Below are 24545 nucleotides of genomic sequence, written 5' to 3'. Positions count from 1 at the left end.
CCTCCAATATAAAAATTAATGCCAAAAGAATCTAGAGGAGCTAAAAACTTTACTTCACTTATATTTGGTCTTCAACTACAACATACTAACATCGTTCCTATCATCCCAGTTTTACATGTGTGACGTTCTTTGCCACATCCACTACATGTTCCTATTCCTATGCACGTCCTACCTCTGTTGTGGGGCTACAAAGACCATACGATGGGAGAACTGGGGTGGATGTAAGGGAATGGCAGAAAAGGATTTAGATTTAGAGATGGATAGCGATTCTCATACACCAGAGAGATGCATTTTCCCACTATCTTTTGCTGACACTCTTTGTTCACAGTATTGAATCCCTAAGGTGACTTTGAGATATACAGCCCTTTGACTTTAGGCCTACCCAGAATAGTGCAGAAGGCGTGTAGAATCATTGGTGGTTTCAGCTATTCAGGACCAATAGTGTGGGTAAACTCCACGATATACAGCAATTTGTAATTTTGCGAAGACACAAGGTTACAAGGCTGGTGTCTTAGAAATTGTCAAGTGGTTGTCAAGTGTCCCTGCACCTACAATCTCAATTTGGGTTCTCGTTCTCCACTCAAGAGTAGCGGAGTTGAAGAGATCATGAAGAGATAAAGAAATGGCTTTGAAAAGAACGCCAATCAGCCAGCACTAGTGATGTAAGAAAAGGAGTATGCTAAGGAATCAACCTTCTGTATTGTCAAAAGGTTTCCAGTTTTGTAGGAGATTGTAATTTGGGGGCAGTTAATCAACCATGAAATTAAGTCCTTTTATGGGGCGCCTGGGTGGCTCAGTCGGTTAAGCATCCGACTCCGCTCAGGTCATGGTCTCACGGTTCGTGGGATCTAACCCAGCGTCGGGCTCTGTGCTGACAGCTCAGAGCCTGGAGACTGTTTCAGATTCTGTCTCCCTCTCTCTCTGACCCTCCCCTGCTCACGCTGTCTCAAACAAACCAAAAACATTAAAAATTAAAAAAAAAAAGTCCTTTTATTTACTGCAACTAATCTGTCGTAGACATTTAGGCTTGTTTTCTCTCTACATTTTTCCGGAGTTCTCCCAGTTACTATTCTGTATTTCATGGGAGCATCTTCCCCCAAACGCTGTGCGACACAAAGTCTTTAGCTGGTGTAGCAAGAGAGCACTGATCTCGGATTAAGAGTTCTCTAGTCCTGACTGGGCCACTGTAAATCCCTTCGTAGGGGTTGTTTCCCTTCTGTCACTGGGGAGTGTGGAAAGGACCTAAAATGAACCAAGGACCAATTTCCTCACTTAAACTTAAGAACTGAGGGACGACAGTCCAGCCCTGACACCCACTTCAAGCCCACCTAGCCGACTCCAGACCCCACCAAGCCCCTTCCCACCAGCGCCGGGCCGCCGGCGACGCGCGAAGCCGTTAGACGTTAACGCCTCACCCCGAAATGGGCGGGCCGAGGCCTGCAGCTTCCGGCGGCGAATGGCGAGGAGGCGCGTGGCGCTCCCCACCGGCCCCGCTTGGGCCTGCCCACGCGCCATCCCGCAGCGCACGGGCCCCATTCCGCCGCAGTCGAGGGCCTTACCAGCCCCGGCAGTGCACCCTGGAAAGCCCCAAAGTGTCTCCGCAGTGCCGAAGCGGAATGTTCGGAGTGGGGGAAGGGGAGAGAAGGAGAGGAAAGAACACCCGAATCATTTTATGCTAATAAGCTTGCGCATCCTTTATGGAGATTGGCCTGGGTTTTACCCTAGCAGCCAATCACATTAGAACAAGGGTGGGCCAGTCGAGATCGCTCACACTCATTGGCTGGCAGGTTGCAACGCGAAGGATGAGTTTAAACCGAGAGTATCCGGGATTATTTTTCCCCGCCGCGCGGTGCGTGTCCCGGAAGTGACGTAGGCCCTGGCCGGGCGGCCGCCCTGCCCCCGCTTCCTTTCACGCTGCCGCTGCCCGTAGGTGGTTGTGGCCACCGACCCCAGAAGGAGGCGGCGGCGGCGGCGAATGATGCCTGGGAAACTCCTCTGGGGGGACATTATGGAGCTGGAGGCACCCTTGGAGGAGACCGAGAGCCAAAGGAAGGAGAGGCAAAAGGTGCGCTGAGGATGGGCCGCGCCTCCTTTTGGGCTGCGCCGGCTTGGGCGGGGAGGGGAGCTGTCTCTGAACTGATGGCCTGTCACAACCTGGCCGGAGCATCCCACGGCCTCCCCTCGCGCAGCCCTCGTCCCTCCTGAGGTCGTTCCGGGACCATTCCCATTTCCACACCCCGAACCTGGAGAAGGGCTGCACTAGGCTTTGGCCCGGCCTCCGGTGCTTCCTCAACCCTTCCCGTCGGCGCCTACGAGATGGACACACTCAAGTTCCCAGCGCCGCGGAATCTGTTCTTTTCTTTCCTCTCCTTGTTGAAGCAGCGAGGCCTGTTACTTGGTTCTTGTTGGTCGCCTTAGAAGATGGTTGAGAAAATGGTTGCCTTTAATATGTGTTACTTCTCTGTCACTCTGACCCGTGAGCGAGAATCTTGGGGAAAGCGATCTCAGGTTTACAAATCTCGAGACCGGTCTTTAGAGGCTTAAGGAAAAGTGTCACGGCCAATATTCCCAGGATTTGGCTGTAATGGAGGTCGTGTGGGTTGTTTTACTAGTAGGCTTTACTGTTAATATTTTTATTCAGACCTCAATATTTAAGAGCCTAAATTGTGCCACACTCTTTGCTGGGCACCACGGAATTTAAATAAGCCCCTGCCTTTAAGGACCCTGTAGAGGAGTTGGAGAGAATTCCCACCCTAACCCTCAAAAGAGAGAGACTTGGAGAAAAGAAAACAGAGCTAAAGTGGGTTTCGAGGAAGCGATATTTGAAGGCTGACATTTGACCAAAAAAGTGAAAATACTCTGTATAGCCCCAGAGAGCAGAACCTACCTTTCCTACCTTATCACCGAGGTAGACTTTGCCATTACAGCCAAGCAGTTATTTTTTTAATCGTGGTGAAATAGATACGACATAAAATTTGCCGTTTTAACTATCTTAAGGTGTACCGTTTGCAGCGTTAAGTACATTCATATTGTTCTGCAGCCGTCACCACCATTCATCTCCAGAACTTTTTCATCCTCTAAACTGAAACTCTTCTCCTTAAACACCGACTCCCCATTGCCCCCTCCCCTCAGTCCCTAGCAGTCACCATTTTGCTTTCTGTCTCTGTGAATTTGACTTCTCTAGATCCCTCATGTAAGTGGAATCACCAAGCAGTTATTTTAATTTTGGCTTCTCCTGAAATACCTCTCTCTCCTTTTGCATTCAAATCTTGTGTGTCAAGGTTTAGTTTATATGTGTATTCTAAAAACTCCAGTGTACACATCCAGTAACCTCATTCCCCTTTGAAGTCTTGTTCCAGTGCTATTTTTATCATTCGATTGGTGTCTATTCTTTAACGCTTTGTAAAGTTAGGTCACTTTTCTTGTGTGTGTTTTTCTGAAATGTTTCCAAAGATTTTTGAGAGAAATGGCCATATGTTTGTCCATCCTTACATATTAGCACGTTTTTGTAAATTGATGGCTTTCACATTGTACATTCTCCAGAAATACTTGTTGATTTTCCTTTAACTATGAGGGATATAATTAAAGATTTGCAAACAGATCAGAGTACCAACTAACAGAAACAGAGCATTTGGGTAGTGATCTGGCATTGAGTTGAAGATAACTTTGGATTTGGATATGTAGAGCTATGAAGCTGGGCCATACGTTCTCAAAGCTGGAGTGTAGGGGAGGAAGGAATCATGGAAGTGTTGAAGCCATGAAAACGGTATGAAAGCGTACACAGAGAACATAGACTTAAGGAGCATCTACAGGAGGAGGGAGAGGAATCACTAAAGAGGGTAGAGGTGAGAGGACAAGGAAGGAATATAGAGTGTCAGGGAAGCCAAGGAAGTGAAGAGCATCAAGCACTATGGATCTGAGGTGAAACAATGTATTTCATCGCCTTGGGATATCTCTGGGCTTGAACTTAGAGGTCTCACTTTACCTTGCTTCATTTCCCTGAAGTACATGGCCCAAAAGGAGTTCTGAGCCCAAGGCTGGTTCTGTAAATAATCTTGTTTTTCTTTGGAACTTACTGGTTTGGGGAGATGTGGGTTAGTTCAGTTAATGAAAGACCAAATGCTATAACATGTAACTGTATAATTTATGTTAACGTAAAGCTTTACTGTTTACAAAGCATTTTCACATATGCTGTTCTGTTTTCACAGCATTTCCTCCATTTTATGGATGAGAAAAGTGTATGTGAAAGTACTCTGTAAAATTTATGTAAATCATGGTCAAAATTTTGGTGGTGGCAGTGTTTGCTATCACTAATAATTACTATCTAATTTATTTTGAACATTTGACCAGGTGATTCTGAAGTGCTAAATTGCCGTTTTGCTGTTTGCAAATACTAAAACACTGGTCACCAGTTTGGTATTTTAAAAGTAAAGTTGCAGAGTAGTTTTTTTTTTTTTTTAAGTTCTATTAATTAACTAAGAAAAAAACTTTCTAAAAGTTCCCAGGATTACTAATGTACTTGTCTTTCCATGGGAGTATAACAGTCGGAGCTTTACATGAATTTTTGAGGTTTTGTTAGTTGTTTATTCATTAACCTATTAATTATCAAAGTTCAGAGAGGCAGCATGATGTGAAAAGAGCGTGGGCTTTCAAATCAGACAGAGCTTGATTTCTAGAACTTCCACTTGAAGGAAATCCTGCATGTGAGTCTTTGGCAAATTATTTACCTCTAAGAGCTTCTGTTTCCTCATCTGTACAATGGGAAAGGTAATACAGGTTCACTATCCCTTATCCAAAATTCTTGGGGCTAGATGTGTTTTGGAATTCAAAATTTTGGGGATTTTTAAAAGGGTAACACCTCAGTAGGGCTTGGGACCCCCAATCTGTGATTGAACACCTTAATATTAAATATGAATATGTATACTAAGTGGAATAAGTAAAGGTTATAAATATCCTCACATCAGTTTGAGTCAAATTTTTCCACCAAATGAGTTCAGGTTAGGTAAGGTTTTGTCTCCAAATAAGTTACCAAAAACTTTCGGTTTTCAGAGCTTTATGGATATCGGAATTTCGGATAAGGGATTATGGACCTGTACTTCCCTTATAGGGTTGTTACGAAGATTTAAACAAGATAACCCGAAAACATTACACAGTGCTGGGTAGGTACTCAATAATATTAACTTTTTTTTTTTCCCATGGAGATTTTAAAAGTTTTTGTTTTTGGATTTGAATATGTTTTTTAATTTATAAATCTTGGGTTCTCATATTTTTCTGAAAGGAGCTATTGTGATTTCCCTTAAATCATGTAATGGGATTAAAGGGGGGAGGGGTTGAGACCAGGTCTTGAGAATGCAAGAAATAGAACGAAAAAGAAAGCAATAGGTGAGGCTTAGGCTCGGCATTTCTACCAGGTAACTTTTCAAGGTGACGATAGATTGAGCTTTGTTGTTTGGGGAGTCACGCTCCAACTTCTCTAGTCTTAAGAGGAGAGCTTGTGACCCTCTTGTCACTGCTTTTTTGTTTTTCCACAGAGTGATAGAAGGAAATCAAGGCATCATTATGATTCAGACGAGAAATCAGAAACAAGAGAAAATGGTGTGGCAGATAACTTGGATGCTCCCAAGCCCAAAAAAGCTAAAATGAAAGAGAAGCTAAATGGAGGCACTGAAGAAGGATGTAATAATAGACTTTCAGATGAATTTTCTAAATCTCATAAGTCAAGAAGAAAAGAGCTGTCAAATGGAGATATTGATGAATATGAAAAAAAATCAAAGAGAGTGTCATCCTTAGATAGTTCTACTCATAAATCAAGTGATAATAAACTAGAGGAGGTATGGATACCTTTTGTTTTGCATTTGCCATTATCCTTGAAATACAGGTTAATTTGATTTTTTAGACTAATTAGAATTGATTCCATGATGTTTCCTGCTTAGTGTTCACTACCTTCAGTTGGACGGGGAATCTGTACAGCTGAAATCTGAGCCCTTTTTCCTTTGTCCCTTGTTTCTGTCATTGTATTTCCTTTTTCTTGGGGGTGGAGGTAGGGAGGTGGTCAAATCTAAACCTTTCCTATACATTTGGGTTCCTAAATAGTTTTTCCAAATTGCTTATTGATGGTCATCTACTTGCATTTCTTATGGTTATTTCAGTCCATCCCAGTATTCATGAATTGACATCTGACTTCCTGAAACAAGGTACATAAAGCCTCTTGACTTTGTGTATTTTGCCTTCTGCTTTTGTGCTTCTGTAACAATAGCAACTTTAAGTGATCTTTAGGTCATATCGTAACTCAAAAGCTGTTTGCGTTTTTAAACAGAAATGAACCGTATAAAAATGATCTGAAGAGGGGCGCCTGGGTGGCTTAGTCGGTTAAGCATCCGACTTTCGCTTAGGTCATGATCTCGCGGTTCGTGGGTTCGAGCCCCACATTGGGCTCTGTGCTGACTGCCAGCTCAGAGCCTGGAGCCTGTTTCGGTCTGTGACTCCCTCTCTCCCTGACCCTCCCCTGCTCACGCTGTCTCTCTCTCTCTCCTAGAAATAAATAAAAACATTAAAAAAAAAAAATGATCTGAAGAAATCTGTTTTCCAGAGTATTAATATTTAGGGAGTTATAGAAACCATACTTAGTATTGAATTTGCATTCCTGAACCCACGTTTTTACCTTTTAAAAAAATTTTTTTTTTTTTTACATTTATTCAGTTTTGAGAGACAGAGAGAGACAGAGCATGAGTGGGGAAGGGGCAGAGAGAAAGGGAGACACAGAATCTGAAACAGGCTCTGAGCCATCAGCACAGAGCCCGATGTGGGGCTCGAACCCACAAACCGTGAGATCATGACCTGAGCTGAAGTCAGATGCTTAACTGACTGAGCCACCCAGGCGACCCCCCCCCCCCATGCTTTTACCTTTATCTGTTAGAATAGACATTTTCTTGTACAGAATTTATCCAGTTTGTTCTTGCAGTTTTCCTCTAGCAGAGCTCATAGATTTGCCTAGGTAGCATAAATTGTCAGTTCCTCAGGTCCTCAGACAGAAACAACTTGTGATAGTCTTAGTAATTCTTGGTATTAATAATTCTTTATATTTAATTCTTAAAACTGGGGCGCCTGGGTGGCTCAGTTGGTTAAGCGTCCGACTTCAGCTCAAGTCATGATCTTGCGGTTCATGGATTCGAGCCCCACGTCAGGCTCTGTTCTGACAGCTAGCTCAGAGCCTGGAGCCTGTCTTTGAATTCTGTATCTTCCTTTCTCTCTGACCCTCTTCTGTTCATGCTCGCTCGCTCTCTCTCTCTCTGAAAACTAAATAAAACATAAAAAAAAATTTAAAAAAATACTTACTTTTGGGAGAGTGCAAGCGGGTTGGGGCAGAGAGAGTGGGATGGACGATTGGAAGTGGGCTCTGCACTCACAGGCTGATAGCAGCGAGCCCGATGTGGGGCTCAAACTCACAGTTGGTGAGATTGTGACCTGAGCTCAAGTTGGACATTCAGCCAATAGAGCCACCCAGACACCGCAGTAATTCTTTATATTTCAAATCTGATGGTTGCTGATAATTTAAATAGGTCTTAGCCTAACTTACTATGTAAACTTTGGGGAAACCTTGACTTTTTGCCTTAAAATATGGTGTTTTTTTACTTGTGAATTTGATAACTTGTCTGGAAGCACATAGGTTGAGAGTTGATCTAAATAAGGCCCTACAGGGAACCCTGAGTGGCTCAGTAGATTTTGCATCCAACTTTTGATTTCGGCTCAGGTCATGATCTCAGTGGTTGTGAGATCAAGTCCTGTTATGGGCTCTCTGCTGAGCATGGAGCCTGCTTGGGATTCTCTCTCACTCTTTCTTTGCTTCTGCCCTGTTTACGCATGCTATCACTCTTTCTTTCAAAATAAATAAATTAGTAAACATTAAAATAAATAAGGCCTTACAAATTTGTATTGTTTAGTAGCAAAATGTACAGAGTTGCTTTTGCTCTGTTGGGATTTTATCTGGTATAATGCTCTGTATTAAGCTTAATTGTTTATTATTCTGTTTAGATCATATTAGGGTAGGAATTCTGTTTGTAAGCATGTGTCCTCTTAAGGAGATAATCATGAGGTGTATAAGGATGTATGAAACTCTCATCACAATTATGTTGATAATATTGAAAAATTTATGCATTCTAAATGATAGTAGGCAGTTGGTTTTAAAAAATACACTATATGCAATACATGACATCTATCCTGAAGGTCATAGAAGAATGTTAAAAAGTATTCAGTGTATCTTATTAAATGAAAAATGCAGATTATGAAACAGTATATACAGTATTATTTAAAAAAATTTATATGTGCATAGAGTGAGGAATGGAGGAGTGTTTGTTTCAAATGTGGCATTAGCTGACTGGATTATAGTTTTGTTTCTGTTTATATGTTGCTTCTATAATGAAAATGTATTACTTTTGTAATGAAATTTTTTTCTTTTAATTTAAAAAAATGATAGCCTTGAGGTTTGCTGAAATTGCTTACAATATCAGTTTGATATTATGTCTTTTATCTGGTTCTCTGTTTGAAAATTGTTATTGTGTATGGTTTTGGAGCAACTTTCTCTAAACACACCAATAATAAAGTTGACAGGTAGATAATACTGTCTTCTGTACATCTATTGGCTAGTACGCAAAGTTTTTAATAGATGTTAAATGGTAATATCATGCTAACCTGTATATATGTTAAGGAAACTTTCAAGCTTGCAGAACTTTGTTTTGATGACCTAAAACATGCTTTTTAGAGCCATAGAACAACTTTTTAACATTGAATTTTAGAAACAATTTATTTTTCTCATTGTGTAATTTTTTAGGATGGTTTACAGGCTTCTGTTAGTCCTTGTAATTAATACTGTCTGTAACTGTGAATATGGCTTAGATGATCAAATAGTGTTTTTGTAAGGTCTCAGTCAAATGAAAACATATTTTGATTTATGTAGTAGATATATTCCCAAAGGGAGTTTTATGTGTGAATGAATCATTTTTAAACGCACTGTGGGAAAATGAATTAAGTACGCTTGGTATTTAAAGGGATACTTTTGAAATTAAAAGAATTTTCTACTAATTGATTGTGTAAGTTAATCTATACAATTTTTGCAAATACTAACTAACTGGTTTGTTAGCTCACTTAGGAAAACTAAAAATGATAAATAAGTAAGAATCTAAATACCTAGTTGAATATGAACTATATTAGTTAGAACTTTGATTTCATTTTAACAGAGCCTGACACGTGAACAGAAAGAAGGAGCCTTCTCCAATTTCCCTATTTCTGAAGAAACTATAAAGCTTCTAAAAGGTACTATGAACTTTAATAGATATACAACTGAAAGCCTGCAACTAGATTTTATAAAAATCTTTGCCTCTTCTTACCAAAAGGAGAATATAGAAAGTGTAAGAGAAATAGTCCTTCTTTAATTGCAGTTATTTCTACATCATCCTTTTTGATATTCTGACTGGTTTTTAACTTTAATAATTGTATGTATCTCTCAAGAATTCAGACCAATTTTTTAAAAATTCCTTTTTGGGGTAGGAATAACTGTAAATGTCACTAGGTGGTATATTTTTAGGCTGACATAGAGGAATCTGGATTGTCATTTTCAAATAAATATATTTTTTCCTAACTTTAGTCTTAAATATATTTCAATGAAATCTCATTTTACAGGTCGAGGGGTAACATATCTCTTTCCTATTCAAGTTAAGACCTTTGGTCCTGTATATGAAGGAAAAGATTTAATTGCTCAAGCACGGACAGGAACAGGAAAGACATTTTCTTTTGCTATCCCCTTGATTGAAAGACTCCAAAGAAATCAAGAGACAATTAAAAAAAGCCGCTCACCAAAGGTAACCACTATAGGGAGTAAAAGGTTTAAACATTACTCTAATGGTTAGGGAAAGAAAGAATATACTGATCTTAAGTTCAGGAACCCCCAAGATCAAAGAGCTAGCTCTGTGGCAGAAGGTAAATCTTTAGGTCCTAAAGCAAAAACTAGTGGATTTGTAATATAAATCTCAAGCCAAATGAAGTAGTTATTACTTATGAGTGTAATGTGTATGGATCCATAGATGTCTTTGATAAAGATGTTTGTAAACAAAGATGTTATAAAGCCAGCGTGTCTAACTTTAGGTGTATTTATAGTGAATATATTTAGTGACCTTGTCTTCTTTTTTTTCAGTCTTGACCTTTGCTTTTAAACAATGAATTTGCTAAAGAGGTATTCATTTATTTGGTCATTCAGTTGATAATCAATATGATTTATTTCACTGGTTGATTTTTTAAGAAGAGATTATAAAAATGATACTGCTAGTCCATATGTTATTGGGATACTAGAAATCTGTCTTAATGTATAAGTAGTAGAGAGCAGAGAGGACCTAATGAAATTTTAGCCTGAAATTCGATGTTTTCAGAACCTGTGTTCATTTTACAGTTAATAAAAGAAAAAAGAAAAAAATCATCATGATTTGAACAGATATGTGACTAAAAGTAATTTGTCCTTTGAGACTCCTACTGAATGGTATATTGCAATATGAAAGTAAATTCATTTATATGAATATAATTAAGTCATAATGGTGTTGGATGAGGTTGGCCAACATGAAAAACCTATTTTAGAGAGTTTTGTTTCTTTGGTGAAATTAAGAAAGACTGCAAGTAATAGAAACAGGACACTGATTTAAAAAGCTTTTATGCTAGGAGGACATTATTGGAGAGTCCAGCTCCACCACTTCTAGCTGTTTGATCTTGGACAAGACTCATCTTCTCTAAGACTCAGGTTCCTCATCTGTAAAATTGGGATAATCCACCTCACAGAGTTTTTGTGTGGATCAAATTCCGTAATTCACTCAAAGCACTGGTGATTGGCTTATGAACATTTGTTTCTTCATTTAATAAATACTTTTTGAGTATCTGTTCTGTGCCAGGCACAGTCTCAAGTGTAAGGAATTCAGTAACTTAAATTGACATAAATCCATGCCTTCATGGCAGTTTATATTTTAGTGGGTGAGAGACAGTAAACAAAAAGGTAAAATATGAATATTTTATATGACATAAGTGCTCAGGAGATACATTTAAGGAGGGAGGGAGGATATGAAAAGAGGGTTAAGAACCTCATTGAGAAAGTGAGTTTTGAAAAAAAAAAAACAAAACCTGAAGGAAGGGGGGAGGATATTATCAATCAATATAAGTTATTGTTCTTATTGGTATTGGTGCTCTGTCTTTAAATACTATGACTTTAATGTTTAGAGTTCTAGTTTTAAATGCACCTTAGAAAAAAAGTGTTCTCAGTTTGAATTTAGTTGTCTTTAGAAAAGTATCTTTTTATTTTTTTAAATCTCTTGCTTAGGTACTTGTTTTGGCCCCTACAAGGGAACTGGCAAACCAAGTAGCCAAAGACTTCAAAGATATCACTAGGAAACTCAGTGTGGCATGTTTTTATGGTGGAACATCCTATCAAAGCCAAAGTAAGTAAATATGTATGAGAGTAGTGCAAAGATGTATTTGCTACTTAAATCTAAAGAAATAATTGAAAATGTATTTTGATTTTTATACATTATGATATATCTCTCCTCTAACAGTTAATCATATTCGAAATGGTATTGACATCTTGGTTGGGACTCCTGGTCGTATCAAAGACCATCTGCAGAGCGGCCGATTAGATCTTTCTAAACTGCGCCATGTTGTGCTTGATGAAGTGGATCAAATGTTAGATTTAGGATTTGCTGAACAAGTGGAAGATATCATCCATGAATCCTACAAAACTGGTATATCCTAATTCAAAATAAACACATTAGCAATTATTCTTATATCTAAAAGTGATAAATTTTTCATTTCATAATTATTATAAACTGTCCCCAGCCTTCTAACAAAACTAAAGTTATTTGGTATCTGTTCTCTTTCTAAACAACAGAGTATGGTGACGTACTTTAACATATTTGTTAGCTTCCTACACTTTCTTTCATGTATTATTTTTTATAGTCCATAGTTAGATTTACTAACTTATTTTTACTGAATTCTCTGATCATTGTCTCAAATTCTCATGTTTTTTTTCTGGGTTCAGTTTTCTTCATATTTTCCCTCAATTTTGAAAGTTGAAAGTTTTAATAATTGGAGTAAAGTTCGTGTGTTCAAAATTTACTCCAAGTCTTGAGTTTTTTATTTCTTTGAAGGTTGGGGGGGGGGGGTTTGAAGAGCTGACAATGTCATGGATATTAAGAAAGCATTTGAATTCTTTTTGTTTATTTAAGATTCTGAAGACAATCCTCAGACTTTACTTTTTTCTGCAACTTGCCCACAATGGGTATACAAAGTTGCAAAAAAATACATGAAATCCAGATATGAACAGGTTGACCTTGTTGGAAAAATGACTCAAAAGGCTGCAACTACTGTGGAAGTAAGTAGCTTTCTAGCATGATAGATTGTAGCTTTTAGTTGGTATTTGAAATTTGTTGAAGCTGAACTTTAAGTTTTAGGTACCAGTTCAGGCCAAATCTCTTTTTTACCTTTAGTCAGTAAGATACCTATGTATTTCTGTGGTCTGAGACTAAGAAGCAGAATAGAATAAGTAGAAGAAAATATGTTAATAGGCAAGTCCTAACAGGAGATACACAAGCAGCCAGAGTAGAAGGACTTAAAGTATGTAGAAACTGACAGAGGAGACAGTTTATATCAATATGAAGAGAATAGTGCTGATAATAGTTAGAGCTTCATCTCCTACCCTACACCAAAAAAGTTCCTAACATAATTTTAAAAAGTGAACAGTAGGGGCGCCTGGGAGGCTCAGTCGGTTAAGCTTCCGACTTTGGCTCAGGTCATGGTCTTGCGGTTTATGGGCTCGAGTCCTGCATTGGGTTCTGTGCTGACAGCTCAGAGCCTGGAGCCTGTTTCAGATTCTGTGTCTCCCTCTCTCTCTGCCCCTCCCCAGCTCGTGCTCTGACTCTCTCTGTCTGAAAAATAAATAAGCTATAAAAAAAATTTAAAAAGTTTAAAAAGTGAACCATAAAATTTAAAGCAGGTGTAGATGAACAATTATTTGGTTTCACGGGAGGGAAAGCTTTTCTAAACAGTCAGAAGAAGATACCATAAAAGAAAAAGTTGATAATTTTCCCTCCATAAAAATTTAAACCAATAGTATACATATTTTTAAAAAGAGTGAAAGGGGCGCCTAACTAGCTCAATTGGTAGTGCATGTGACTCTTGATCTCAGGGTTGTGAGTTTGAGCCCCACATTGGACTTAGAGCTTACTTAAAAAAAAAAAAAAAAGAAAAAGACAAAAAACATAATTAAAGCTAGTATTTGTGTTATTTATGTTAGGTACCATGTATATCACTTTTCCATTTAATAGATGTGTGTGTATATATATATATATATATATATATATATGCAAATAAAAATAGGCTAAGCAATAGAATGTATAAGTACAGTGGAATGGTTAAAAGAATGAATTTGAGTGATAAAACCCAAATTACAAAGTGATATGTACAGAATTATATACACAAATAATGCTAAATGGATTCTTTAGGTATTTATGTAAATGTATAAAGATAGATTGGAAGGATAAATGTCAAAGTAATAGTAATTACTTTTGGGGAAGAAGACTTTTATGGTACAGGATCGTCAAAGGGAACTTTCCCTTAAATTTTGTAATCCTTGAAAGTTTTATAAGAATAAAATGTTTCAGTGAAAAAAATTGATTAAGGAAGTTTCCAAACATATGCAGAAATGGAATATTATAAGGGACCTGATGGTACCCAGCACCAGGCTTTTTTTTCTTTTTTAATGTTTATTTATTTTATTTTTGAGAGAGAGAGAGAGAACAAGAGCAGGGGAGGGGCAGAGAGAAAGGGAGACCAAGAATCCCAAGCAGGCTCTGTGCTATCAGTGCAGAACCTGATATAGGGCTCGAATCCACCAACTGTGAGGTCATTACCTGAGCTGAAACGAAGAGTCTAACGCTTACCCCACTGGTAAGCCGTCATCACCAGGCTTTAATGATGATCTTTTCTATACCCCCATACAGTCTACATTCCTACATTTGAAGCAATCCAGTCATTGTTTCATCTTCATGTAATTGTGTATATTTTGAAAAGAATAAGTGTTCTTTAAAAAACAAAACAAAAACTACAAAGTAATCACAAGAAAAAAAACCTTATAATTTAATATTATTGAATATCTAGTGCCCATGTTATACTAGTTGTCTTTTTCTTTAGTAGTTTCAGTCTGGATCCAAATAAGATCTTTGAATTGCCACTGGTTTATATTTCTCTTAAATCTTATAATCTGCAGGCTCCTCTGTCACTTTTTACTTGTAATTTTTTTTTTGTTGAAAGGACATCATCATTTTTCAAATGATGCATTTCCCACAGTCTTAATTTTGCTAATTGGCAGCCCTGTGGTGTTATTTAACATGTTCCTCCACTTTCATTTTCCTGTGAATTGATGTTTGGACTATGAGGCTTGATGAGATTTAGGTTCTTGGATGTTTTTTTGAACAATGGGGAGGAAGAGGCAGGAGTGTCATAGGTGGTACAAAAGATTCTTCGTTTTCTTTGTTCTTTTCTCTATTTTCCAGATGCTCTATAGTTAATTTATATTACATTTTATTACTATTTTTTAAAGTTTATTTTGAGAAAGAGAGAGTGCATGCACATATGTGCACACCTGTGTGAGTGGGAAAGGGTCAGAGACAGAGGATGAGAGAGAGAATCCCAAGCAGGCTCTGCACTATCAGCATAGAACCTGACTTGTGGCTCAAACCATAAATCATGATGTTGTGACCTGAGCCAAAAACAAAGAGTTGGCCACTTAACAGACTGAGAGCCATCCAGATGCCCTATTATTATTATTTTTTAAAAATGTTTATTTATTTTGAGAGAGAGAGAGAGCACGCACACACCTGCACAAGTGGGTAAGGGCAGAGAGAATCTCAAGCTGAGCATGGAGCCCAACCTGGGCTTGATCTTAAGACCGTGAGATCACAACCTGAGCTGATATCAAGAGTCCAATTTTTTTTAACGTTTATTGATTTTTGAGAGAGAGACAGAGACAGAGTATAAGTGGGGAGGGGCAGAGAGAGAGGGAGATCCAGAATCTGGAGCAGGCTCCAGGCTCTAAGCACAGAGCCTGATGTGGGGCTTGAATTCACGAACTGCGAGATCATGACCTGAGCTGCAGTTGGACACTCAACTGATTGAGTCACCCAAGTGCCCCTGTATTATATTTTAAAAACAATTTTATTGAGATATAATACATGTTAAAATGTACAGATTTAGAATATACAATATCAGTTTATCCCGAGCATTTTTTAGAAGATTTTTATTTTTTTAAAGATTTTTAAAGTTTATTTATTTATGTATTTTGAGAGAGGGAAAGCTTGTAAGAGTGGGGGAGGAGTAGAGAGTGATTGAGAGAGAGAATCTCAAGTAGACTTCACATTCAGTGTGGAACCTGATTAAAGATTTTATTTTCTTTTTAAAAAAAAGATTTTTTTAAATGTTTTTTTTTAATTTTTTTTTTAAGGTTTTTTTTTTATTTATTTCTAGAGAGAGAGAGAGCGTGAGCAGGGGAGGGTCAGAGAGAGAGGGAGTCACAGACTGAAACAGGCTCCAGGCTCTGAGCTGGCAGTCAGCACAGAGCCCGACGCGGGGCCCGGACCCACGAACCGTGAGATCATGACCCAAGCGAAAGTCGGATGCCTAACCGACTAAGCCACCCAGGCGCTCCAAATGTTTGTTTTCTGAGAGAGAGAGAGCGTGAGCAGGGGAAGGGCAGAGAGAGAGGAAGGCAGAGAATCTAAAGCAGGCGGGGCGCCTGGGTGGCTTAGTCGGTTAAGCGTCCGACTTTCGCTTAGGTCATGATCTCGCGGTTCATGGGTTTGAGCCCCGCGTCGGGCTCTGTGCTGACTGCCAGCTCAGAACCTGGAGCCTGTTTCAGTCTGTGACTCCCTCTCTCTCTGACCCTCCCCTGCTCACGCTGTCTCTCCCTCTGTCTCTCCTAGAAATAAATAAAACATTAAAAAAAAAAAAAAAAAGAATCTAAAGCAGGCTCCAGGTTCAGAGCTGTCAGCACAGAGCCCGATGCAGGGCTTGAACTGAGAAACCACAGGGTCATGACCTGAGCCGAAGTTGGACACTTAACCGACTGAGCCATCTAGGCACCCCTAAAGATTTTCTTTTTTAAGTAATCTCTATACCCAACATGGGGATTGAACTCACAACCTTGAGTTTGTTGCGTGTTCTACCAGCTGAGCCAGTCAGGTGCCCCGCCAACATTTTGTCATGAAAATTTTCAAATAATGAAAAGTCAAAAGAATTCTATATTAATCATCCATACACATTATAAATTTTTTATTATTTATTTATTTATGTATTTTTATTTGAGAGAGAGAGTGTAAGAGTGCAGAGGGAGAGAGAGAGAATCTTAAGCAGGCTCCACAGGTCATTGCAGAGTCTGATGCAGGCCTTGATCCTATGACTCTGGGATCATGACCTGAGCCAAAATCAAGAGTCAGATGTTCAACCAACTGAACCATCCAGGCACCCCTACAAGTTTCCTGAAGCAAAATTCACAAAATTAACTGTATAACATGTACAGTTCAGTGTCGTTTAGTACATTCATGATGTTGTGAAACCATAGCTTTTGTCTACTTCTGAAACATGTCATCGCCCCAAAAGGAAACCCGATAACCATTAAGCAGTTGCTCCCCATTGTCCCTTTTGCATCGCCTCTGGCATCACCAATCTGCTTTCTGTCCCTATGGACTTACCTATTCTTAATGTTTTTTTAATTCTTTTTTATTTACTTAATTATTTTTGTTTCATTATATTTGTTTTATTTATTTATTTAAAACTTTTTTTTTTTTTTTTTTTTTTTTTAGACAGAGCATGAGTAGGGGAGGGTCAGAGAGAGAGGGAGACACAGACTCTCAAACAGGCTCCAGGCTCTGCGCTGTCAGCACAGAGCCCGATGCGGGGCTCGATCCCACGAACCGTGAGATCATGACTTAAGCAAAAGTCGGACGCTTAACCGACTAAGCCACCCAGGTGCCCCTATTTAAAACATTTTTAAAAAATGTTTTACTTATTTCTGAGAGTGAGAGGCAGTGTGAGCAGGGGAGGGTCAGAGAGAGAGGGAGACACAGAATCTGAAACAGGCTCCAGCTCTGAGCTAGCTGTCAGCACAGAGCCTGACATGGGGTTGAACCCACGAACCATGAGATCATGACCTGAGCCGAAGTTGGACGCTCAGCCGACTGAGCCACCCAGGCTCCCCACATTTGTTTTATTTTTAATTTTCCTTACGTTTCATTACATTTTATTTTTTCAAATATAATTTATTGTCAGATTGGTTTCCATACAACACCCAGTGCTCACCTCAACAAGTGCCCTCTCCATTCCCATCACCCACTTGCCCCCCTCCCCCACCCCCATCAACCCTCAGTTTGTTCTCTGCATTTAAGAGTCTCTTATGGTTTGATTCCTTCCCTCTCTGTAACTTTTTTTTCCCCTTCTCCTCCCCCATGGTCTTCTGTTAAGTTTCTCAAAAACATATGCAATGCTTCACGAATTTGCATGTCATCCTTATGTAGGGGCCATGCTAATCTTCTCTATCATTCCAATTTTAGTATATGTGCTGCCGAAGCAAGCACTGGACTTACCTATTCTTGATACTTCATATAAATGTAATGATACAGTATGTGACCTTTTTGTGTTGGGCTTCTTTCATGTTAGCATATTTTTGGGTTTCATATAATATTTGCAATTTTTAAAGATGAGATTTACTTATTAAAAAACCAGAATTTTAAGTATATTTTAGTGTTGACAAATTCATAAATGTATATACCTAACTCCCTACCCAGTTATAGAAATATTACCATCATCCCAGAAAATTCCCTCATACCTCTGCTTCAGTGAAGACCCCATTCAGAGACAGCCACTGTTCTGAATTTTTCTACATAAATTAGTTTTGCCTATCATAGAACTTGGTATAAATGGAATCCTACTGTGTGTGTTCTCTTTCTGTAAAGCTTTATTTACCTAGTGTATGTTTTGAGATTAATCCATATTGTTGCATCAGTAGTTGATTTTCTCTATTATTTTTTTGTGCCTTTTAATTACTGAGTAGTATTACATTGTATAAATATACTAGATTGTATATCCTTTCACCTATGCCCATTTGTATATTATTTTTAAGTGGGGTTCAGAAGAATTGCTGTTTTATTATCTCCCAGAAAGACCAATTCTTGAACAGATTAGAAAAAAATATACAAGGGGAATCATTTTCACTAATTTCAACGAAACAGATAATTGGTATTTTCTTTCCTCAAAGCATTTGGCCATCCAATGCCATTGGTCTCAGAGGCCAGCAGTTATTGGAGATGTCCTTCAAGTCTACAGTGGGTCTGAAGGGAGGGCTATTATTTTCTGTGAGACCAAAAAGAATGTAACTGAAATGGCCATGAATCCACACATAAAACAGGTAAGTCTTTTCTCATACTTCTCTAATTGAGATTATAGGGATGACTCACTGAACAAGAATATTGTTCTTTGTGGACCAGGTTTGATAGTCATTTTTAGAATAGAATCTAAATCAGAATGAAGTTATAGCCAACCTTTCATAATTCCACCCATTTTCATGAGAAAGTTTCTCAAGATTTTCACAATGTGGTCTTGAAAATATAAGCGTTGAAACAAAATGAGTTTCTGTGGGTTAGAGTCACTTTTTAAAAATTATTTATTTAAAATTTTTTTTAATGTTTATTTTTGAGAGAGAAAGAGAGACAGAGTGTGAGCTGGGGAAGGGACAAAGAGAGGGAGACACAGAATCTGAAGCAGGCTCCAGGCTCTGAGCTGTCAGCACAGAGCCTGACCCAGGGCTCGAACTCATGGACAGCGAGATCGTGACCTGAGCCGAAGTTGGACGCTTAGCTGACTGAGCCACCCAGGTGCCCCAGAGTGGGGACTATTTTAAAGTTGTTGTTATAAAATGAATCACAAATATTTATTGAATGGGTCAGAATACTAAGTTCGTATGTCTTTTTTTCTTTTAGCTTTTTTATAGTAGAAAATTTTAAATATATACAAAAGTTGACAGTGTAATGAACCCCTGTGTGTTCATTCTCCAGCTGCAACAATTACCTTATTTCATCCAATGCCCACTCACTTCCTGCTCCTGAATTATTTTAAGCAAACCCTAGATAACATACTATTAAATCCATAAATATTTGGGTATGTATCTCTAAAAGAAAAGAATTGGTTTTTTTCTTCAACCTATAATACTGTTACCACACCTAAAAAATTAATAGTAATTAATATCATCAAATGTCAGTGTTTAATTGTCAATTGCCTCATGATTGCTTTGTTTTTTCTTTTATAGTTTTTGTTAAAAATTTTTTTTTAATGTTTGTTTCTTTTTGGGAGAAAGACAGCGCATGAGCCAGTGAGGGCCAGAGAGAGAGAGATAGACACAGAATCTGAAGCAGGCTCCAGATTGTGAGCTGTCAGCACAGAGCTCTACACAGGGCTCGAACTCATAAACTGAGATCATCACCTGAGCTGAAATTAGATGCTCAATCGACTGAGATACCCTGGGGCCCCTATAGTTTTTGTTTTTACAGTTTTCTTTTATAGATTCAAATAAGATTCGTAAATTGTGTGATTTTATTATATCTCTTTATTGTTTTACTTTTTAAAATTTTTATTTTTTGAGAGAGAGAGCACAAGGGAGGATGGGCTGAGAGCGAGGGGGACAGAGGATCTGAAGTGGGCCTTGTTATCAGTGTGGAGCCTGACATGGGGCTCAATCCCACAAACCATGAGTTCATGACCTGAGCTAAAGCCAGACGCTTAATTGACTGAGTCACCCAGTCAAAGATCTAATCTTTGTATGTGTTTCTTCTCACTCAGTATATTCTTCCTGAGCATAGTGATTAATACCATGGATTTAGGAATCAGATTAGGGTTTAAATCCTAATTGTATTACAGGTTCTGTAACCTTGAATAAGTCACTTCATGTTACTGTGTCTATGTTTCCCTTTTGAAAAATGACACTAAAAATAATTTTTTCCACTTTTAAGGTTTAAGTGAAATCATTTATTTAAAGTATTTAGGACAATGCTTTTCTTATAGCAAGCAGAGAGTAAGTATAGAAATAAAGAAGCATAGCTATGTATATAGATGCATGTGACTATTCACTCCCATGGTTCCTGTGCACAGGCTAGTAATGTCCACATCTTTTTCCAGGTTAGCTCTTTCTCTAGAATCCAGACCTATGTTCATCCTACTGGCTACAGACACCTCAATCCATTATTGGGTACCTAAAATTGAATTCATTCTTTTATATTTTACTATACCCACTCTATCTCCAACATTCCCTATTGTTAAATGGTACATCTACCCATAGCCTAAGCCAGAAATCTACATATCACCCTTGACTTTTCTTCCTTACCATTTGCCATTCAGTTAACTACAAAGTATTTTTATTTTTTTATTATTTTTAAAATGTTTATTTATTTTTGAAAGAGAAAGTGTGAGTAGGGGAGGGACAGAGAGAGAGAGAGAAGGAGACAGAATCTGAAGCAGGCTCCAGTCTCTGAGTTGTCAGCACAAAACCCAACAAGGGGCTCGAACGTGTGAACTGTGAGATCATGACCTGAGCCAAAGTCAGACGCTTAACCAACTGAGCCACCCAGGTGCCCCAGCTACAAAGATTTTTAGATTCTATCTTCCATGGCTGAAAATGGTCCATTTCTTTCTTACTACTGTTGGAGAAAATTAAAATCTGGGAGTCAAGAATAATGCTTCTTTCCTTTATACCTCATTTCTCCTCCCTTCACCAAGGTCCCCCCAGTTTCATCTATCAATAGTTCTTGAATTCATTTATGGCCTAGCCCCTACTTACCTTTCCCTCTTCATCTTACTATACTTTCCTGTCATTTCTTTTGTTGTTGCTGTTGTTTTTTCTTAATTTTTAATTTCTGGTTTAAAATTTTTTAAATAGTTTATTGTCAAGTTGGTTTCCATTTCCTTTCATTTCTGCACACTCTCCATACCTGCCATGTTTCCTCACACCACAGGGCTCTTGAACTTGTAATCTTCCTTGAGTAGCAACTCGTACTCCTCTTTCAGATAAAAATCTAGAGCACCACTTTCAGGGAATTCTTCCTTGCTCCAAACTAGGTCAGATTGTCCTCTTTTTTTTAAACAGATAGTTTTTTTTATTCCTCCTCCGCCTCCTCCTCTTCATCTTCTTCATCTTCCTCATCTTCCTCTTCCACCTTTTTTTCTGGCAACTTTAGGATCCTTTCTTTGTGCCATCAGACTTTCCTTTGGACTTATAGTCAGCATCATCCTTCTCATTTTCCTTCAGCTTTGCTGCCTTATTGTTGTAAGGCTGCTTTTCACTGTCACTAAAGTTATTCCACATCTCCCCCAGCTTCTTTGCCATGTCTCCAATGGAGATACCAGGGTTTGTGCATTTGATCTTGGGGCAGAATTTTGAACAAAACAGGAAGAATCTAGACGGTGGCCTTTGGGGCACTAGGGTCCTTCTTTTTCTTACCTCCCTTAGGTGGTCCATAATTCTTCTTTTCCTGATCATAGCACACTTTATCTGCCTTTGCCATTTCATCCACTTTATACTTCTCTCTCCCAGACATTGTCTTCCACCTCAGAGCACTTCTTGGGAAATTGTGCAAAATTGACAGGGACCTCTGGGTTCCTGTTCCTCTCTGCATGTGTGCACAAAGAAGGCATAAGCAGACATCTTGCTCTTTGGTTTCTTGGGATCACCTTTAGCCATCCTGGCCTTACAACATTTATCTTGCTGATTGACAGGCTTCTCATTAGACAGTGACCACATGAGGGCAGAGACCTCTGTTCTCTGCTGTTTCTTCAGTATCGGATTGCCCTCTTAATAAATGCTCTTTCCCTCTTGGACCCATGCGTCATCTATTACAATTGTTGGCTGAATTTATTTGTGTGTTTCATTATTTGATTAACTTCCATCTCCTCTACCAGAGTATAAAGATCATGAGTACACAGGCAGTCTTATATTTGTTTGCCTTGGTGCCTGACATTTCTTAGGTTACTAAGTATTTGTTGAGTGCATAGATGGTGATTGCCACTGCCTTGGTGAGGCCACTGGTATGTCTTTTGAATTCTACAACAGCCTGCTACCTAGGTCTCTAGCTTTTGCCTTGCTGTTTTGCCATTTTCTAATACTTTCTATACATTGTAATCAAAGTGTTCCTTCTACAGTGTTCATGATAATCCGAATGTGTTCATGATAGTCCTGCTTACAGTCATTCAGTTGTTTCATATTGTTCTCAGGATACAGTTCATTTTCCTTTCCAGCCTCATCTCTCATCACTTTTCCTTTTACACACGAAGCTTCATCGATACTCAAATATTGTAGATCCCTCAGACACTGTTTATGAATGAAGCTTTTTTTTGCCCAGAACTCCCTCGCCTCCTGCTTTCCTTCTACCTGATTACTGGTTCCTTATTATCTGTCACATCTCAGTGTCAGTGCTGCTTTCCCCTTAAACAAAATTGAGTTAGATTTCCCTTGTAAGTATTTCTATAGCATCCTACACCTGGTCATAGTATATATCATCATACTGTATTACAAATGCCTGTCAGCCTGTTTATCCCAGGGATATTTTCTTCATGATTGTTCAAGAATCTTGGGCACACCAAGTACGTGAATCACTCAGGAATTCATTAGACTTAGTTACTAAGGTTTAGATATGGACTGTTACTTTTATAAACTTTTTAATTTTAATAGTGGATAGAATGCTAGGAAATTTGTTTATAATAGGAAAATTGTTTCAGTACAAATGAAAGATAATACATAAATCATATAAAGAAGGCTCAACTTCATTAAATATTATAGAAATGTACATTAAAAAATTGGGAAATCATTTTTGCCTAAATGATTAGATTCACAAAGATTGTAATGATTCACAATACACAAGGTAGGCAGGTTATGATGAAATAAAGACTCCTAAAGGTTGAAGAGTAAATGGGCACAACCTCTTTTTATAACACACAATAGCTATTAAAATGTTAAATGTTTGTAATTTTTAAAATTACTTATTTTTAGTGAGGGGATGGGGAGAGGGAAAGGAGGAGAGATTCTTAAGCAGCTTCCATGCTCAGTGCAGAATCTGATGCAGGGCTCAATCCAACGACCCTGGGATCATGACCTGAGCTGAAATTGAGTCAGACGCTCAACCAACTGAGCCACTCAGGTGCACCAAATATTGATAATTCTTGACCCCGAAATTCAACTTCTATTTATGTTTCCTACTGAAATACATCTCTATGAGTTGTCTAGAGATAAAAGTACAAAGGATTATAGTATAGTATAGAACTTGTATTGTGAAAGGTGAAAACTTGGATATGACCCAAACATCAGTAGGATATTCCTAAATTAAATGACACTGCATCCATATGAAGAAATCATATCCAGTTTTTAAAAATTAAGTAGAGTATGTCTATAGATGTGGAAAAATGGCTAAGGCAATAAGTTTATTAAGCAGGTTTCAAAACAGTGCATATATGCTATGATCCCATTTTTTTTTTCTTTTTAATGTTTATTTATTTCTAGGAGACAGAGAGACAGCGTGAGCAGGGGAGGGTCAGAGACTGGAGTCACAGACTCCAGTCACAGACTGAAACAGGCTCCAGGCTCTGAGCTGGCAGTCAGCACAGAGCCTGACGCGGGGCTCGAACCCACGAACCATGAGATCATGACCTAAGCGAAAGTCGGACGCTTAACCAACTAAGCCACCCAGGCACCCCGCTATGATCCCATTTTTATAAGTATATACATAATATTATATGGTGTTATGTGTGGGTTGTGTGTCTTGTGTTTTTTTTTTTTTTTTTAAATCTGGAGGACAATTCACCAAATGGTTAATGAACTATCAAGGGAATAAGTGATATTAAGGGAAGCTTTTATATTTCATATTAAATATTTATTTTCTGTAATATTTGGACAATAAGCAGCATCACTGTAATTACCGGAAAATAAGATTGGGGCACCTGGCTGGCTCAGTCAGTGGAGCATCTAATTCCTGATCTTGGGGTTGTAAGTTCAAGCCCTACATTGGGTGTAGAGATTACTTTAAAAAAAATTAAAAAACAACAAAAAGAGCACAGACTGTATGATGTTGTGGTGCTATCAATTGCAAGTGTGAGTTGTATACTTTTTCTCTTTTGTCAAATAGAATGCCCAGTGTTTACATGGAGACATTGCACAGTCACAAAGAGAGATTACATTGAAAGGCTTCAGGGAAGGTAGTTTTAAAGTTTTGGTGGCAACCAATGTGGCTGCTCGTGGTTTGGACATTCCTGAGGTGGACCTGGTGATTCAAAGTTCTCCTCCCCAGGTAAGAAATGAGATTTTATTTATAAATTACCATTTTATTTATTTACAATATATTGCCTGAGATATGCAAAATATGTTATCTGTTCTTGTTCTTAGCCATGGTTTTTTTTATTAATGCAGTGTTAAATTGTTCAGAATCTGATGCCTT

General features: G+C 38.5%; 1 protein-coding gene, 1 non-coding gene and 1 pseudogene across 2 annotated transcripts in view; 1 reads left to right on the top strand and 2 right to left on the bottom strand.

Annotated features, from left to right (window-relative positions):
• The first annotated feature begins 1882 nt into the window (after positions 1 to 1882).
• The window catches only part of DDX50 (DExD-box helicase 50), a 32971-nt gene continuing 10308 nt past the window's right edge, over positions 1883 to 24545 (top strand). The window contains exons 1-9 of the mRNA XM_039233262.1: positions 1883 to 2065; positions 5532 to 5831; positions 9234 to 9309; positions 9676 to 9854; positions 11351 to 11468; positions 11583 to 11768; positions 12252 to 12397; positions 18332 to 18481; positions 24237 to 24398. Coding sequence (XP_039089193.1) covers positions 1976 to 2065; positions 5532 to 5831; positions 9234 to 9309; positions 9676 to 9854; positions 11351 to 11468; positions 11583 to 11768; positions 12252 to 12397; positions 18332 to 18481; positions 24237 to 24398 — 1407 coding nt within the window. The 5' untranslated portion in view covers positions 1883 to 1975. The remainder of the gene's footprint in view (positions 2066 to 5531; positions 5832 to 9233; positions 9310 to 9675; positions 9855 to 11350; positions 11469 to 11582; positions 11769 to 12251; positions 12398 to 18331; positions 18482 to 24236; positions 24399 to 24545) is intronic.
• Positions 17547 to 17651, bottom strand: LOC120232526. The gene has a single exon (XR_005528586.1). It is a non-coding gene; the product is annotated as a U6 spliceosomal RNA (small nuclear RNA).
• Positions 21219 to 21802, bottom strand: LOC120232491 (annotated as a pseudogene).

Source organism: Hyaena hyaena, unplaced genomic scaffold (assembly GCF_003009895.1).
Source record: "Hyaena hyaena isolate Hyena2069 unplaced genomic scaffold, ASM300989v1 scaffold_73, whole genome shotgun sequence".
Taxonomy (NCBI): domain Eukaryota; kingdom Metazoa; phylum Chordata; class Mammalia; order Carnivora; family Hyaenidae; genus Hyaena; species Hyaena hyaena.
This window is presented reverse-complemented; position numbering and strand designations above follow the sequence as displayed.